The sequence below is a fragment of the Mytilus edulis genome, chromosome 10 (assembly GCF_963676685.1).
Source record: "Mytilus edulis chromosome 10, xbMytEdul2.2, whole genome shotgun sequence".
Taxonomy (NCBI): domain Eukaryota; kingdom Metazoa; phylum Mollusca; class Bivalvia; order Mytilida; family Mytilidae; genus Mytilus; species Mytilus edulis.
In genome coordinates, this window is record NC_092353.1 from 20,206,500 (window position 1) to 20,221,397 (window position 14,898).

The 14,898-nt window shown below is 31.8% G+C and overlaps 1 protein-coding gene across 1 annotated transcript in view; it reads right to left on the reverse strand.

Moving 5' to 3' along the window:
- Positions 1-8,147: 8,147 nt before the first annotated feature.
- Positions 8,148-14,898, reverse strand: part of LOC139490595 (uncharacterized) — a 91,755-nt gene continuing 85,004 nt past the window's right edge. Inside the window, exons 47-49 of the mRNA XM_071277472.1 lie at positions 11,094-11,218; positions 10,553-10,652; positions 8,148-9,326 (exon numbers count right to left, since the gene is read on the reverse strand). Coding sequence (XP_071133573.1) covers positions 8,998-9,326; positions 10,553-10,652; positions 11,094-11,218 — 554 coding nt within the window. The 3' untranslated portion in view covers positions 8,148-8,997. The remainder of the gene's footprint in view (positions 9,327-10,552; positions 10,653-11,093; positions 11,219-14,898) is intronic.

Here is a 14,898-nt window from a genome sequence, read left to right on the forward strand (position 1 = left end):
ATAGAGTATTTTTTGGCAAATACCACGGCAGAGAGGGTAAAAAAGGCATATCCTTTTAGCAAATACCCCGGCGGCGTTAAAAATGAACGATTTTCATTTGATAACAGTAAATTGGTGAAAAATACACTGGCTATTAACCAATCAAAACCCCGGATTCTTACATAAGGTGTAATTAGACGTAAAATACGACAGCTCGACGTCTGTGACGTAAATGCTAAACAACGACGTCACGACATAATGACCGTTACATTTGGGACCCATTGAAGTAAAACATAATGATGTTTAATCCTCGGTCTTTTAATTGAAAGAATAACAGCACTGATGAGAAGCTTGCATAAATTTAACCATGGACATATGTGTCCCTCCGGCAGCAAGAGGGTAAAGAAACTAATGTGGATATTTTCAAAGGCCTTATTTGAACATTTTATAATCAGGTTTTTGAATTCCGCCATAGCATCATCAGTTCATCACAGAATATAAGATAACTTGGTATAACTATGTAATCGAAATTAATGGACTTAGCAGTGTGTTAACACTGTCAACTATTGATAGGATAAAACAACAATTTTAAACATGAAAGTACAAGTTAGTGCTTATTTTGTTACAGGTACGAAAATTTAGTGATATTTTGACTATAACATTAAATAAAGGCATCGCCGGGTAGTATACCGCTGTTCGAAAGTCATAAATCGACTGATAAAAAATATCTGGGCTACAAACTAACACTGAGGTAAACACATCAACTATAAGAGGAAAACAACGAAACAACAGAAACACTGAGGTGCAACAAAAAAACAAACGATAATGCAACACACACAGAGAAACAAACTATGATATATAACATCTACAATTTGCCTGACTTGGTACAGGACATTCTAAGACAAACTGGTGTGTTGAACCTAGTTTTGCGGCTAGCCAAACCTTGCATTTTTATTTCAATGTTAATATAACACTAATATGACAACATTACATGACAGGACTCAAAACAAACAAATGCAAGAACATTCTGGACAGAAAAATACACAGATATACAATACAATAGGACATTTCCAATAGTAAAGGTACATGTACCAGGCTTATAATTTAATATACCATACGCGCGTTTCAGATCCAGATTTGATAAAGAAAGACAAACAAGTACAAAGTTGAAGAGCATTGATGTTACCCTGTATACCACATTGCCTCACATTCTCATTAAGAAAAAATTCACACACCTAATTAAATGGGCATTCAAAAAATCAGAATGTGAATATATATGTTCAAACTCTGTTAGGTCATTTTTTAGTAGCAATAAAAAAAACTATGTTAATTGGACATGCTTTGATACTATATATGCCCTTGAATTTTTACTAGATAACATTTTTGTTCGCTTTGGGGATTCCGTATATCGTCAGATTATCGGAATTCCAATGGGGACTAACTGTGCACCACTTATTGCGGACCTGTTTTTGTATTGTTATGAGTTACAATTTATGACAATAATAAGCAAACACCCATCGAAACAACATCTGATAAACAAATTTAATAATACTTTTAGATATTTGGATGATATTTTGGCTATCAATAATGACGACTTCAGTATGTATATTAATGCAATTTATCCTGTTGAACTTACTTTAAATAAAGCTAATACTAACAATGACCACTGCCCTTTTCTCGATCTTTATATCTATATCACTAATGGAAAGCTGAATACTAAAATTTCTGATAAAAGGGATGATTTTTCATTTCCTATCGTTAATTATCCGTTTTTAGATGGTGACGTTCCCTTGTCACCATCTTACGGTGTTTATATATCTCAACTTGTACGATTCGCTCGTGTATGTAATAATGTTTGAGATTTTAACGAGAGAAATTTATGTATTACTGAAAAATTATTACACCAGGGTTTTCGATATCACAAACTAGTCAAAACATTTACTAAATTTTATCATCGGTATAAAGACATCATTCGTAAATATAGCTCAACATGCAGACTTCTAATACGTTCAGGTATTTCACATCCAATTTTTTATGGAAATATTCTTTATAAAGCACAACGGTGTCAGTATTCACCTCAGAAACTTACAAAACCTTTGAATAGACTTCTTAAGAAGGGATATAATTACGATACTGTTGTCAAGTCATTAAAGATTGCATATTTTGGCGTTAATATTGAGTCACTGATAAGGTCTTTGCATCGGAACTAAACACATTTATTCTAAAAACAGTTGTTGGCATGATACGGGTTATGTTCTTCTCATATATGTTATGATACTAAACCCCTAACGGGAAGGATTGTGTCAACATATTCATATGTTGAAATCATAATCTTTCAGTCAGTTTAATTGAAGTCTGGAGCTGGCATGTCAGTTAACTGCTAGTAGTCTGTTGTTATTTATGTATTATTGTCATTTTGTTTATTTTCATTGGTTACATATTCTGACATCAGACTCGGACTTCTCTTGAACTGAATTTTAATGTGCGTATTGTTATGCGTTTACTTTTCTACATTGGTTAGAGGTATAGGGGGAGGGTTGAGATCTCACAAACATGTTTAACCCCGCCGCATTTTTGCGCCTGTCCCAAGTCAGGAGCCTCTGGCCTTTGTTAGTCTTGTATTATTTTGATTTTAGTTTCTTTTGTACAATTTGGAAATTAGTATGGCGTTCATTATCACTGGACTAGTATATATTTGTGTAGGGGCCAGCTGAAGGACGCCTCCGGGTGCGGGAATTTCTCGCTACATTGAAGACCTGTTGGTGACCCTCTGCTGTTGTTTTTTTATTTGGTCGGGTTGTTGTCTCTTTGACACATTCCCCATTTCAATTCTCAATTTTATGTCCCAAATTCCAAAAAAAAAGAAATGTGCCAAATATGGCTAAGGTTGTATATATTTGGGATAAGAAAACCCTTAGTAAATAGAATAATTCGTACTTTTGAAAAAGCAAATGTGAAACAAATGACCATAAAGTTGATTTTCATGTCAACACCGAAGTCGTGTCTAACAAAAGAATAATAAACTGTTATCACAGAGATATGTCTCGCCTTTTTGTAATTTTGATAATGCAAATGTTGAAATTAGAATAGCAATACTTTAACATGTAAGTTATGCAAATATTCAAAGTCGATGAACCATGACTGAATGAACATTGACTGAAAGTACATGGCCAAACAATCTCCATGGAATGAGATATGCCAATGCTTATACAACTGCATACCAAATACCATTGACTCATTATAAGTTGTTCCCTTTAAACAAACCTAAACACAAACATTAACTTGTTTACGTAAACTATGTAAAAGTTTAAAGTCAATGAACCATGATCAGGGATGGGGTTATATAATCTCCATGGAAACGATACTTTCAAATGTCAATACATTTGTATACCAAATATCATTGATTTAACATTAGCAGTTCCTCTTTAACTGATCTAATCACAAACTAATACATGTAAACTTAGCAAAACTGTTTTTTCCCTTTATCGGAACACTCAAATAAAAAGAAAACTGATGTGAGCATTTAAGGACAGGGATTTGTACAAGTCGTTCTATACAAAATCTTGTTAATGTATAAGTGTCTGAACATGTGTAATTGCATGTACACAGTTAGTTTTTGCAATTGGGCTGTGCAGAAAATATGAGCTTTTACGTCAAACTGTCGGGATGTGTTTAAAAATCTATATCCTATGTAATTATATTTGACGACTCTACTAAATAAACTCACCATAGAAACCAGGATTGACATTTTCGTCTAAAAAAAGTCTCATCAGTGACGCTCGAATCCAAAAAAGTTAAAAAAAAAAATCAAAAAAAAATCCAAATATTGTACGAAGTTGAAGAGCATTTAGACCAAAATTCCAAAAAGTGTTGCCAAACACAGCAAAGGTAATCTATTCCTAAGGTAGAAAAGCCTTAGAATTTCAAAAATTCAAAAGTTTTGTAAACAGTTAATTTATAAATATAACCATATCAATGATAATCTATGTCAGCACAAAAGTGCTGACCACTGGGCTGGTGGTACCCTCGAGGAAATAAATCTCCACCAGCAGTGGCATCGACCAAGGAGTTGTAAATAAACTCACCATAGAAACAGGTTTATATTTACGGCAGACACACGTTCATCTCAAAAACACTCATGAGGTTGGTAATGGGGGTACCGAATTTGTAATCACATAAGCAACACGACAGGTGCCAAATGTGGAGCAGGATCTGCTTACCCTTCCGGAGCACCTGAGATAACCCATAGATTTTGGTGGGTGTCGTGTTGTTTATTCCTTAGTTTTCTATGGTGTTTCATGTGTACTATTGTTTGTCTGTTTGTCTTTTTCATTTTTAGCCATGGCATTGTCAGATTATTTTAGATTTATGAGTTTGACTGTTCCTCTGGTATCTTTCGTCCCTCTTTCGTGACGAATCACGGTAAAAATTCTTGCCAAATGACGTTAACGGTAATTTTTTATGCATGACGATAAAATGTACACTTTCTTTTAGACGATACGAAAATTGACTGATTTTGACGAATCAGGTAAAAATGTTCCCCGAAAATGACGGTAACGATAATTATTTGAGACCTCTGACAAATCACGGTAAAAATTTAACCAATTTGACGCTAACGGTAGCTGAAAATTACCGTTTGACGCCTGACGGTAAACAAGTAAAGGGCATTACTAATTTACTACCCTCACTCGTCAAGTTGAAGAGCATTGGGGACCAAAATTCCTAAAAGTTTTGCAAACTACAGCTGAAGTAATCTATTTCTGAGGTAGCAAAACTTATTATTACTTAGTAATATTGTGTAAACTTCGTGTGCAAACGATTAACATGATAAAGTGAAGTGAACATGACTAACTTTTATCAAAACACGTTTCTTCAAACCAGAATTGCTTATCTGCCAAGTTAGGATGCAATAAGGGCATGCAGGATCCATACAATGAAGTCATGGTCAGATGAATCTTGTGGTGAAGGAAAATCGAGAAAAAGGTCGGATGAACACTGCAAAACGGACTTGTAACCTTAATGCTCGTTCCATAGTCCAAATATATTTCATATACTGATTATAATATGTGAAAACACCTATTTCTGAAAACTTGATGTTGACTAATAAATCAGGACTAGGTCAGGTTGAACCTTGTGAGATTGACAAATATACCATACAAATATTACAAACATCAAATATAGTTGACAATATGCTTATATTATCTGAAAAATAGACCTAACAAGAAAACACTACATTACAATGAACAGAACTATGAAAATGAGGCCTAGGTCAAGTTTACTCTGCAAGACTTCAATAATTCCATATTCCAAATACACGATACTGGATGCTGAAGTTGTGTATCTTTTTATCAACTGTACAGTTTTCCCTTTATTGATGTTTGTTTTATCATTTTGCTTTGTTTTTGCAGGTAGGTGTAGAGTTGTGATTAGGACCCAAGAGGTTTTTTACAATTTATGTTTTGCTTTGTTTACCCTCGTATTTAAATTTTACTTAATCTGTACATTATCACCAAAGTGTATAGGTTATACTGTATGAACTATAACAAATAACGAATGTACTATTTAATACAAATTCTTTTTTGTTGGTATTTTTGTTTGAATTTTGAAGTCAGTTGTGTTGTCTGTAACTTGTAGTTACAAAACATATTACAAACCAATCTTCATAGAAATAAGTTTAGCCAATGCTAATACCAAATATCATTGACCTACCACTAGAGGTTCCACATAAACTGACCTTATCAAAAACAAAAACATGTTAACTAAGCAAAAGTTTCAAAGTAAATAGGCATTGACTGAGCTAGAAATCTTCATGGAAATGAGGTGTGCCAATATTTATATAACTTCATACCAAAAATCACTGACCTACCACTAGTAGTTACCCATAAATTAGCCTAATTACAAAGTAATACATTGTTGACATCCACTGATATGATGGAAACAGCATACCAATGTCTCAGATTTCAACAATTTTTTTAAATTGATTTGGATTACCTCCCTTACACTGCTTTTAAATTGTCTCAATTGTCTTTTTACCAGAAAAACCTTTGTTTCCCCCTTTTTGCCCCTAATTTAAAAATGGTTAGAGCCATAACCCCCAAAGTCAGTTGTTGTGAAAGTACAATTTACACGACGTAACGTTATATTTATTCCCGTACTTTCACTTTCCCATTGTTGACGTCAACTTCCGCCCAGCAATTGTATATATGGTTTTGAAGAGTGTTGTACACGTGGAAGAATAAGAAGACTGGAATTTAACTTGTTACATATTTTATAAAAGGTAAACAGCATACATTTTACACACTATAGTATTTTACTAATCTCCGCATCAGGTTCTAAATATATACTTTGCCCTATTTATAGATTGTAGTTTCCCCTGTTAAATATAGCGCGATCGGCAATTCAAACACATTAGCGTTGGTTGTTCATTTGTTATTATTTATTCGCGTATTCCTGTGTGAATAAACTGTGTTGTATATTTATTGTGTATTATAATAAAGTATTGTATTTCCACATGTTGTTTGCATAAAAACGTAACTGCCGTATAAAGTTGTGGTAATTGTTTAATGAGATAAATACTTGTTGTGAAGCCCATGTATGATTTTACCCGCTCGGACGTTTGTTCTATAAATAAGTAAGTTCATAAGCAGGTTCCTGACCATCCCTTTGTAGTATGAAAACTTGTAGTAAAATTTCTGAGAGATTCATACAATTCAACAAAAGTTAATGTTTAGAAACTACAAAAATGCTTATTTGGGCTTTTTTTAAAGACCCTAATTCCAAACCCATAACCCCCCCCAACATCAATCCCAACCTTCCTTTAGGGGTTATAAACCTTGTGTTAAAATTTTATTGATTTCTTTTTACTTTTTATAAAATTATTATTCAGAAACAATCCATCTTCAGACGACACTGATGATAAAGACTACGACAACAACAAAGTGATAGCAAGATACAACAAATTTTTTTAAAATTTTTGCGGTTATATAAACATGAGACCAAGAAAAAATCAGCTAAAAGTTAACAGGGATGGAAATTAAAGATAACAATTTTATCCTTTTCACTCCTCTATATTTATTGAACTCTACCATGTTAACTGGAAAGCAATTTCAAGAAGGCTGCTAAAGTTTGATTCCACTTTACCAAATACAGTAATTTAGATATCACCCTTAACTTCACACTGTAATACATAAACATATACCACAAAATACTGGTGTTTTTTCATATTAAAGTTGTTATAATGTACCTGAAATAAAATTTTTATTTTCATCTTGTTTTGAATATTTGAATAAATGTGTATTTTAAGTGTATGATGTCCTGGATTTGAAATGAAATATTTCAAACATGTATTTCAAATGTCTTAAGAAAATAATAGGAAATAAATTAACAAAGATTTTATACAAATATGGCATGATTTATTGATTGTCGTATCCATAATGACCTGTGGTAAATATTTCCTACATATCCAGGACACAAACATATTCAATAATTAACAAAAGTATGTTATTTTGATGGTCACTGGTAAATCCTGATTAGGGATAGGGACTGTTTTTTAAAACTTGCAACAAGCCATACACTGATCTCTATTGCAGTAAGAGGTTTTGCATACACTGAAGAATAAACTTTTCTCAATTTTATATACATTCCTGACAGCTAACAATGTTTCTATAGTTATCCATGAAGTCACAAATATAGTACAAATTCATTAAACTGTACAAATAATTGGTAAATACATACAAAAAATAAATAAAAATTACAAAATGTAAACAAATATATCACAGACTTTAAAATAAATTAATAAAAAATTATATATAAACACAATATCATAAATAATTAAACAAATATATATAAACACTATAATATAAATAATTAAACAATTATATATAAACACAATATCATAAATAATTAAACAATTTTATATAAACATTGTACTATAAATGAAAAAAACTTTTTATAGTACTATGAACATTCCAAAACAATAATATTCAAAAGATTTTTCAGAAATGTCCACTTTTAATTCATCAAAACAATCCACATAATTTACGTTGGTCTTCATGAAAAAATAACCCAACAATCAAATATTGAATTTTGTGCAGCCTACTGCACACATTTATAAATCACAAATTCCTGCAGAAAATAAGTAATTTTGCCATTTTCAGAACTAGAATTAATTTTTTTATTCTTTCTTTAATAAATTCCAATATTCAAATTTCATTACCAAAATTATGATTATTGAAGGGAGCAAAATCTTTAAAACCTTCTAAGACTTTTCAATCAGTCGCATTAAGGCAAAATTAAATTAAATTAAGTAAAAAAAAATGTGAAATTTTATTTCTCAATATATTCTTATATATTATTTGCTATTTTGAAATGATAACAATAAATCATTAATTGACGGAGACCTTTTTTTTTAATCAATATTATTATTTTTTGTTTTTATTTTGAGTTGAAAAATAGTAAAATTGAAAAATTATATCATGTTTGTTTGACCAATATCTGCAACATATCTTTCATTTTGATCATTACATATAAGTGTATTCTACAGATATATACAACAACAGCAGTGTTTTACTACTTCTTTGGACAATATCACCTGAACTAATTATCACATTCTTTTTATCATCAAATTGTAAATAGATAAAGAAAAACAAATGTGTAGCCTCATGTAAAACAAAGAATCAATCTCATTATAATAAATAATCTGTTAAATGATATTAAAGTTGTATAACTGATCCCTGATCATAGATGATATGATGAAAATTAATCTTTTGTTCACAAACTCAACTTATCGCAATTACAATTATAATGCCTAATAAGATAAAGACAATGAAGGTACAATTCTATACTATTGCATCAATTTTTATTTTGTTTTGCATAACCATGTCAAGTTAGTGACAAAAATCCAGTATCAAAGATGTTACAAGGCAACACCAAAGATCTTGGCTGCTACCTCACCCTAGAAGAGAGACATTATAAGTTGACACCTATAATCATGGCTGCTACCTCACTCCACGAGTGACATTACTGTGCAACACCTAACATCTTGGCTGCTACCTCACCCCATGAGTGACCTAATTCCAGCATACTTGATGTCAATTTATGCTCTTCCTCTTTCTGCTGATAGAAATTGACAGTTTTTATCATTCGACTATGCTTAGGAAAATGTTCATCATCAACTTGTTGCCTACCACCCTCTGTACTTTCTGACAGCCATCTTGTCAGCTCTTTTTGCCAAAAGTTATTGCCTTTAACATGACTGGGAACCCAGTCTGGAGACTCCAATTGTATAACAACCAGCAAGGCAATACAGGTTGCCAGTAAAGTCATAATCTCATCCTGTACTTTTAATGCTGAAATAGAATATTGTACTTCGCTTGAAATTAAATAGTTACAATAAGTGTCAGCCCTCCAAGATGCTTAATTTCCATTTATTCTATGTTTTGTATACTGTTCTTTGTCTGTTTTTCCTTTTAATCATGGCATTGTAATTTTATTTTTCAACTTTTGAGTTTAAATGTTTCTTTGGTATATTTTGCCTCTCTTCTTCAACCTGCTGCATGATTTTTGTTTTGGTGACAGTTGTGCTTTAATAATTCTAAGCAAGTCCATGACAAATACTTATAGTCAAGATTTTTGATTAGTTAGCCATTTAATCATATTCATTGGCATTTTATAGCTGCAAACTTTAATCAAAGTTTAAAAATCAACTCCTGATTCTGCTAAATGGAGATAACATGAAACATATATAATATTAGGGTACAAACAAAAAATTGAACCTTTTCCTTAAGTTAATGTAAAAACTGAATTTTCATGGAGTTTAAATTTCGTTTATTTGTGATGATACTGATCAGAAAATATCGATGAAATTAAAACTCCCATGAAAATTTAACCTTCATAAAATATCACTTCCATTTAATGGAAACCATGAAATTAAATCCCCATGAAATCTTACATAGAGAAAAAACCACGAAAATTTGATCTCATGAAAATTAATGTTTCTAAAGTAAATGAAACTTGATATTCAAAACATGCCAATATTGAACTAAAACCTACTTAACAGGTTTTATCTGTTTGAAATAATGTTCCCAAGTTAATACTTAATGTAATGCCTCGTTCACAAGTACATTTAATTCGAATTGAATTCGAATTGAATACAAATCAAATTAGCTTATTGCGTTCACACACGTTTTTTTTTTAACTTTGAATTGATTCGAATTGGTTAATTCGAATTATCCAATTCGCATTAGAAATACGCTTTTGTTAATAGGAACTAAAAGGTAACATTGTTTGGACAGTAAAGTGAATTTGACGCGCATTGTAATTCAAATTAGAATGTAGTTAGGACGTAAAACCTTTTGAATGCGAATTAGTCCTTTTTGAATGCGAATTAAACTAATTCAAATTAGTTAATGCGAATCGAATTCCAATTATGTGTGAACTCAGCATTAGTACAGTGTAACCTGTCTTATCTGACACCAGAGTATTCTGACACTCTGCTTAATCCAACATTTTTTTCTGGTCCTTTAGTGTGTAGGATTACACAGGTTACACTGTAATATAAACATGAAATACCTACCTAAAGACTTAATGCCAGCTTCTTTAAGAATATTCATACAGACATTATAATCAATTCCCAGTAGATTACATAATCTTTCTGTCAAACACCAGCTACCATCCTGTAATTATATATTATCACATGTTAGAGGTGAAATACTATTTTTCGTGGTATAGCTTGTTAACAACTTTCTTAAAGCTCTTATTTGTAGTTTCGGAGGAAAAGTCTGACAAAAATTTCATATGACGCAAGCTAAGGATCTGACCCATGACCTCCTTTTTATTTTTTATCTTCCATAGATGGAGCAAATAAATGTCATGGGATTAAGATGTGCCACTGATAATACATCAACATACCATAAAGTATCCACTTATAATAAGGAATTCCTCTCCAACAAACCATTTTCAAACTTAAGAAATTGTTGATGTTGCAGACATTTTGATGCTGAAAGAAGTGTGCCTAAATTGCTGTCATTAGTTGAAATTCTTTCATTGACTAACTATTTTGGTAACCCCTAATTACTGATGTCAAAATATTTTCAAATTAGATTATGACAAATTACCTCCCCTTGTAATTCAAACAATTTATCCAGATTATGTTTGTCCACTGAACAATGTTGTGTCCTGATCGGTTTAATTATTGATCCTATACCAAAGTCACTAAGGCTCTTTGTTGGTTCAACTTGACCTGAAAAATTCAAATCAAATAATTACAAAAGTGCATACGCTGAAATGTCTCGCCTTCTTTAATTATCATTGATATTATGTTGATAGTCCTAAACCTAAGCTTTCTTTCAACTGTCAAATAAACTTAACATTAACCAAGAAAATTAAACATTGACCAATGAATGATGAAAATGAGGTCAAGGTCAGATGAACCATACCAGAGAGACATTTACCGATAACAATTCTTTGAATTCCATACAACAAATAAAGTTGACCTATTGCTTATGGTTTAAGAAAAAGAGACCAAAACACAATAACTTAACACTGAGCATTGAACCTTGAAAATGAGGTCAAGGTCAAAAATAAACTGTGCAACTGACATATAGATCATAAAATATTTCCATATAACAAATATAGTTGATCTATAGCATATAGTATCAGAAAAAAAGACCAAAAATCAAAAAACTAAACTTTGACCACTGCATCATGAAAATGAGGTCAAGGTCAGATGACACCTGCCAGCTAGACATGAACACCTTACAATCATTCCATACACCAAATGTAATAGACCTATCACATATGGTATAAGAAAAACAGACCAAAATACAACCAGATGCTCCGCAGGGCGTAGCTTTATACGACCGCAGAGGTTGAACCCTGAACGGTTGGGGCAAGTATGGACACAACATTCAAGCTGGATTCAGCTCTAAATTTGGATTGTGATTAAATAGTTGACACAGCATAGGTTTCTGACACAGAATGAATGTGTTCTAATGAACTTAAAATTTTTGTTTTCTCTTAGAGCAATTCACTATGCTGTTGAATATTAATCCTCTCAAAAAAATGTTTGAAGAAATTTTCTTTTTTATTTATGAAATTTCAAATGAGAAAAATTGAACCCAATTTTTTTAACCACATCCCCCTTTCCCTTATTCCAAAACTAATCTCAATTAAAATTTCTAATGGAGTTTGCAACAATAACTACTCATTTAAATACATCATAAAATATTAAGATGTAAAAAAACTGCTTGTTATCACTGAATGGTAAAGATTATTTTAATTTATCAGTTGGTAGTAAAAAGTGAATATACATTGTATATTGTATATAACAAAGATTTAAGTTGATTCTGGACAAAGAAAGATAACTCCAATTAAAAAAAATCTTGCTATTGCACAATATTTTGCAATTAGATATTTCTTGCTTACTATTCTGGACAAAGAAAGATAACTCCAATTAAAAAAAAATTTGCTATTTCACAATATTGTGCAATTAGATATTTCTTGCCATTGCGCAATACTGTGCAATTGAAAAGACTTGCTATTGCACAATACTTAATATAATAATTTAAGATCCTGATTTGGACCAACTTGAAAACTGGGCCCATAATAAAAAATCTAAGTACATTTTTGGATTCAGCATATCAAAGAACCCCAAGATTTCAATTTTTGTTAAAATCAGACTAAGTTTAATTTTGGACCCTTTGGACTTTAGTGTAGACCAATTTGAAAACAGGACCAAAAATGAAGAATCTACATACACAGTTAGATTTGGTATATCAAAGAACCCCATTTATTCAATTTTTGATGAAGTCAAACAAAGTTTCATTTTGGACCCCGATTTGGACCAACTTGAAAACTGGGCCAATAATCAAGAATCTAAGTACATTTTTAGATTCAGCATATCAAAGAACCTAACTGATTCATTTTTTGTCAAAATCAAACTAAGTTTAATTTTGGACCCTTTGGACCTTAATGTAGACCAATTTGAACATGGGACCAAAAGTTAAGAATCTACATACACAGTCATGACAGTTAGATTCGGCATATCAAAGAACCCCAATTATTCAATTTTGATGAAATCAAACAAAGTTTTAATTTTGGACCCTTTGGGCCCCTTATTCTGTTGGGACCAAAACTCCAAAAATCAATACCAACCTTCCTTTTATGGTCATAAACCTTGTGTTTAAATTTCATAGATTTCTATTTACTTATACTAACGTTATGGTGTGAAAACCAAGAATAATGCTTATTTGGGCCCTTTTTTGGCCCCTAATTCCTAAACTGTTGAAACCAAAACTCCCAAAATCAATCCCAACCGTTCTTTTGTGGTCATAAACCTTGTGTCAAAATTTCATAGATTTCTATTAACTTAAACTAAAGTTATAGTGCGAAAACCAAGAAAATGCTTATTTGGGCCCTTTTTGGCCCCTAATTCCTAAAATGTTGGGACCAAAACTCCCAAAATCAATACCAACCTTCCTTTTGTGGTCATAAACCTTGTGTTAAAATTTCATAGATTTCCATTCACTTTTACTAAAGTTAGAGTGCGAAAACTAAAAGTATTCGGATGACGACGACGACGACGCCAACGTGATAGCAATATACGACGAAAATATTTTCAAATTTTGCGGTCGTATAAAAACTTAACTATAACCACTGAACCATGAAAATGAGGTCAAGGTAAGATGAACCTGCCAGTTGGACATGTACACCTTACAATCCTTCCATACACTGAATATACTACTCCTATTTCTTATGGTATCTGAGATACAGACTTGACCACCAAAACTTAACCTTGTTTACTGATCCATGAAATGAGGTCGAAGTCAAGTGAAAACTGTCTGACGGGCATGGGGACCTTGCAAGGTACACATATACCAAATATAGTTATCCTATTACTTATAATAAGAGAGATTTCAACATTACAAACCAGATGCTCCACAGGGCGTAGCTTTATACGACCGCAGAGGTTGAACCCTGAACGGTTGGGGCAAGTATGGACACAACATTCAAGCTGGATTCAGTTCTAAATTTGGATTGTGATTAAATAGTTGACACAGCATAGGTTTCTGACACAGAATGGATGTGTTCTAATGAACTTAAAATTTTTGTTTTCTCTTAGAGCAATTCACTATGCTGTTGAATATTAATCCTCTCAAAAAAATGTTTGAAGAAATTTTCTTTGTTATTTATGAAATTTCAAATGAGAAAAATTGAACCCAATTTTTTTAATCACATCCCCCTTTCCCTTATTCCAAAACTAATCTCAATTAAAATTTCTAATGGAGTTTGCAACAATAACTACTCATTTAAATACATCATAAAATATTAAGATGTAAAAAAACTGCTTGTTATCACTGAATGGTAAAGATTATTTTAATTTATCAGTTGGTAGTAAAAAGTGAATATACATTGTATATTGTATATAACAAAGATTTAAGTTGATTCTGGACATTTTTGGATTCAGCATATCAAAGAACCCCAAGATTTCAATTTTTGTTAAAATCAGACTAAGTTTAATTTTGGACCCTTTGGACTTTAGTGTAGACCAATTTGAAAACAGGACCAAAAATGAAGAATCTACATACACAGTTAGATTTGGTATATCAAAGAACCCCATTTATTCAATTTTTGATGAAATCAAACAAAGTTTAATTTTGGACCCCGATTTGGACCAACTTGAAAACTGGGCCAATAATCAAGAATCTAAGTACATTTTTAGATTCAGCATATCAAAGAACCTAACTGATTCATTTTTTGTCAAAATCAAACTGAGTTTAATTTTGGACCCTTTGGACCTTAATGTAGACCAATTTGAAAACGGGACCAAAAGTTAAGAATCTACATACACAGTCATGACAGTTAGATTCGGCATATCAAAGAACCCCAATTATTCAATTTTGATGAAATCAAACAAAGTTT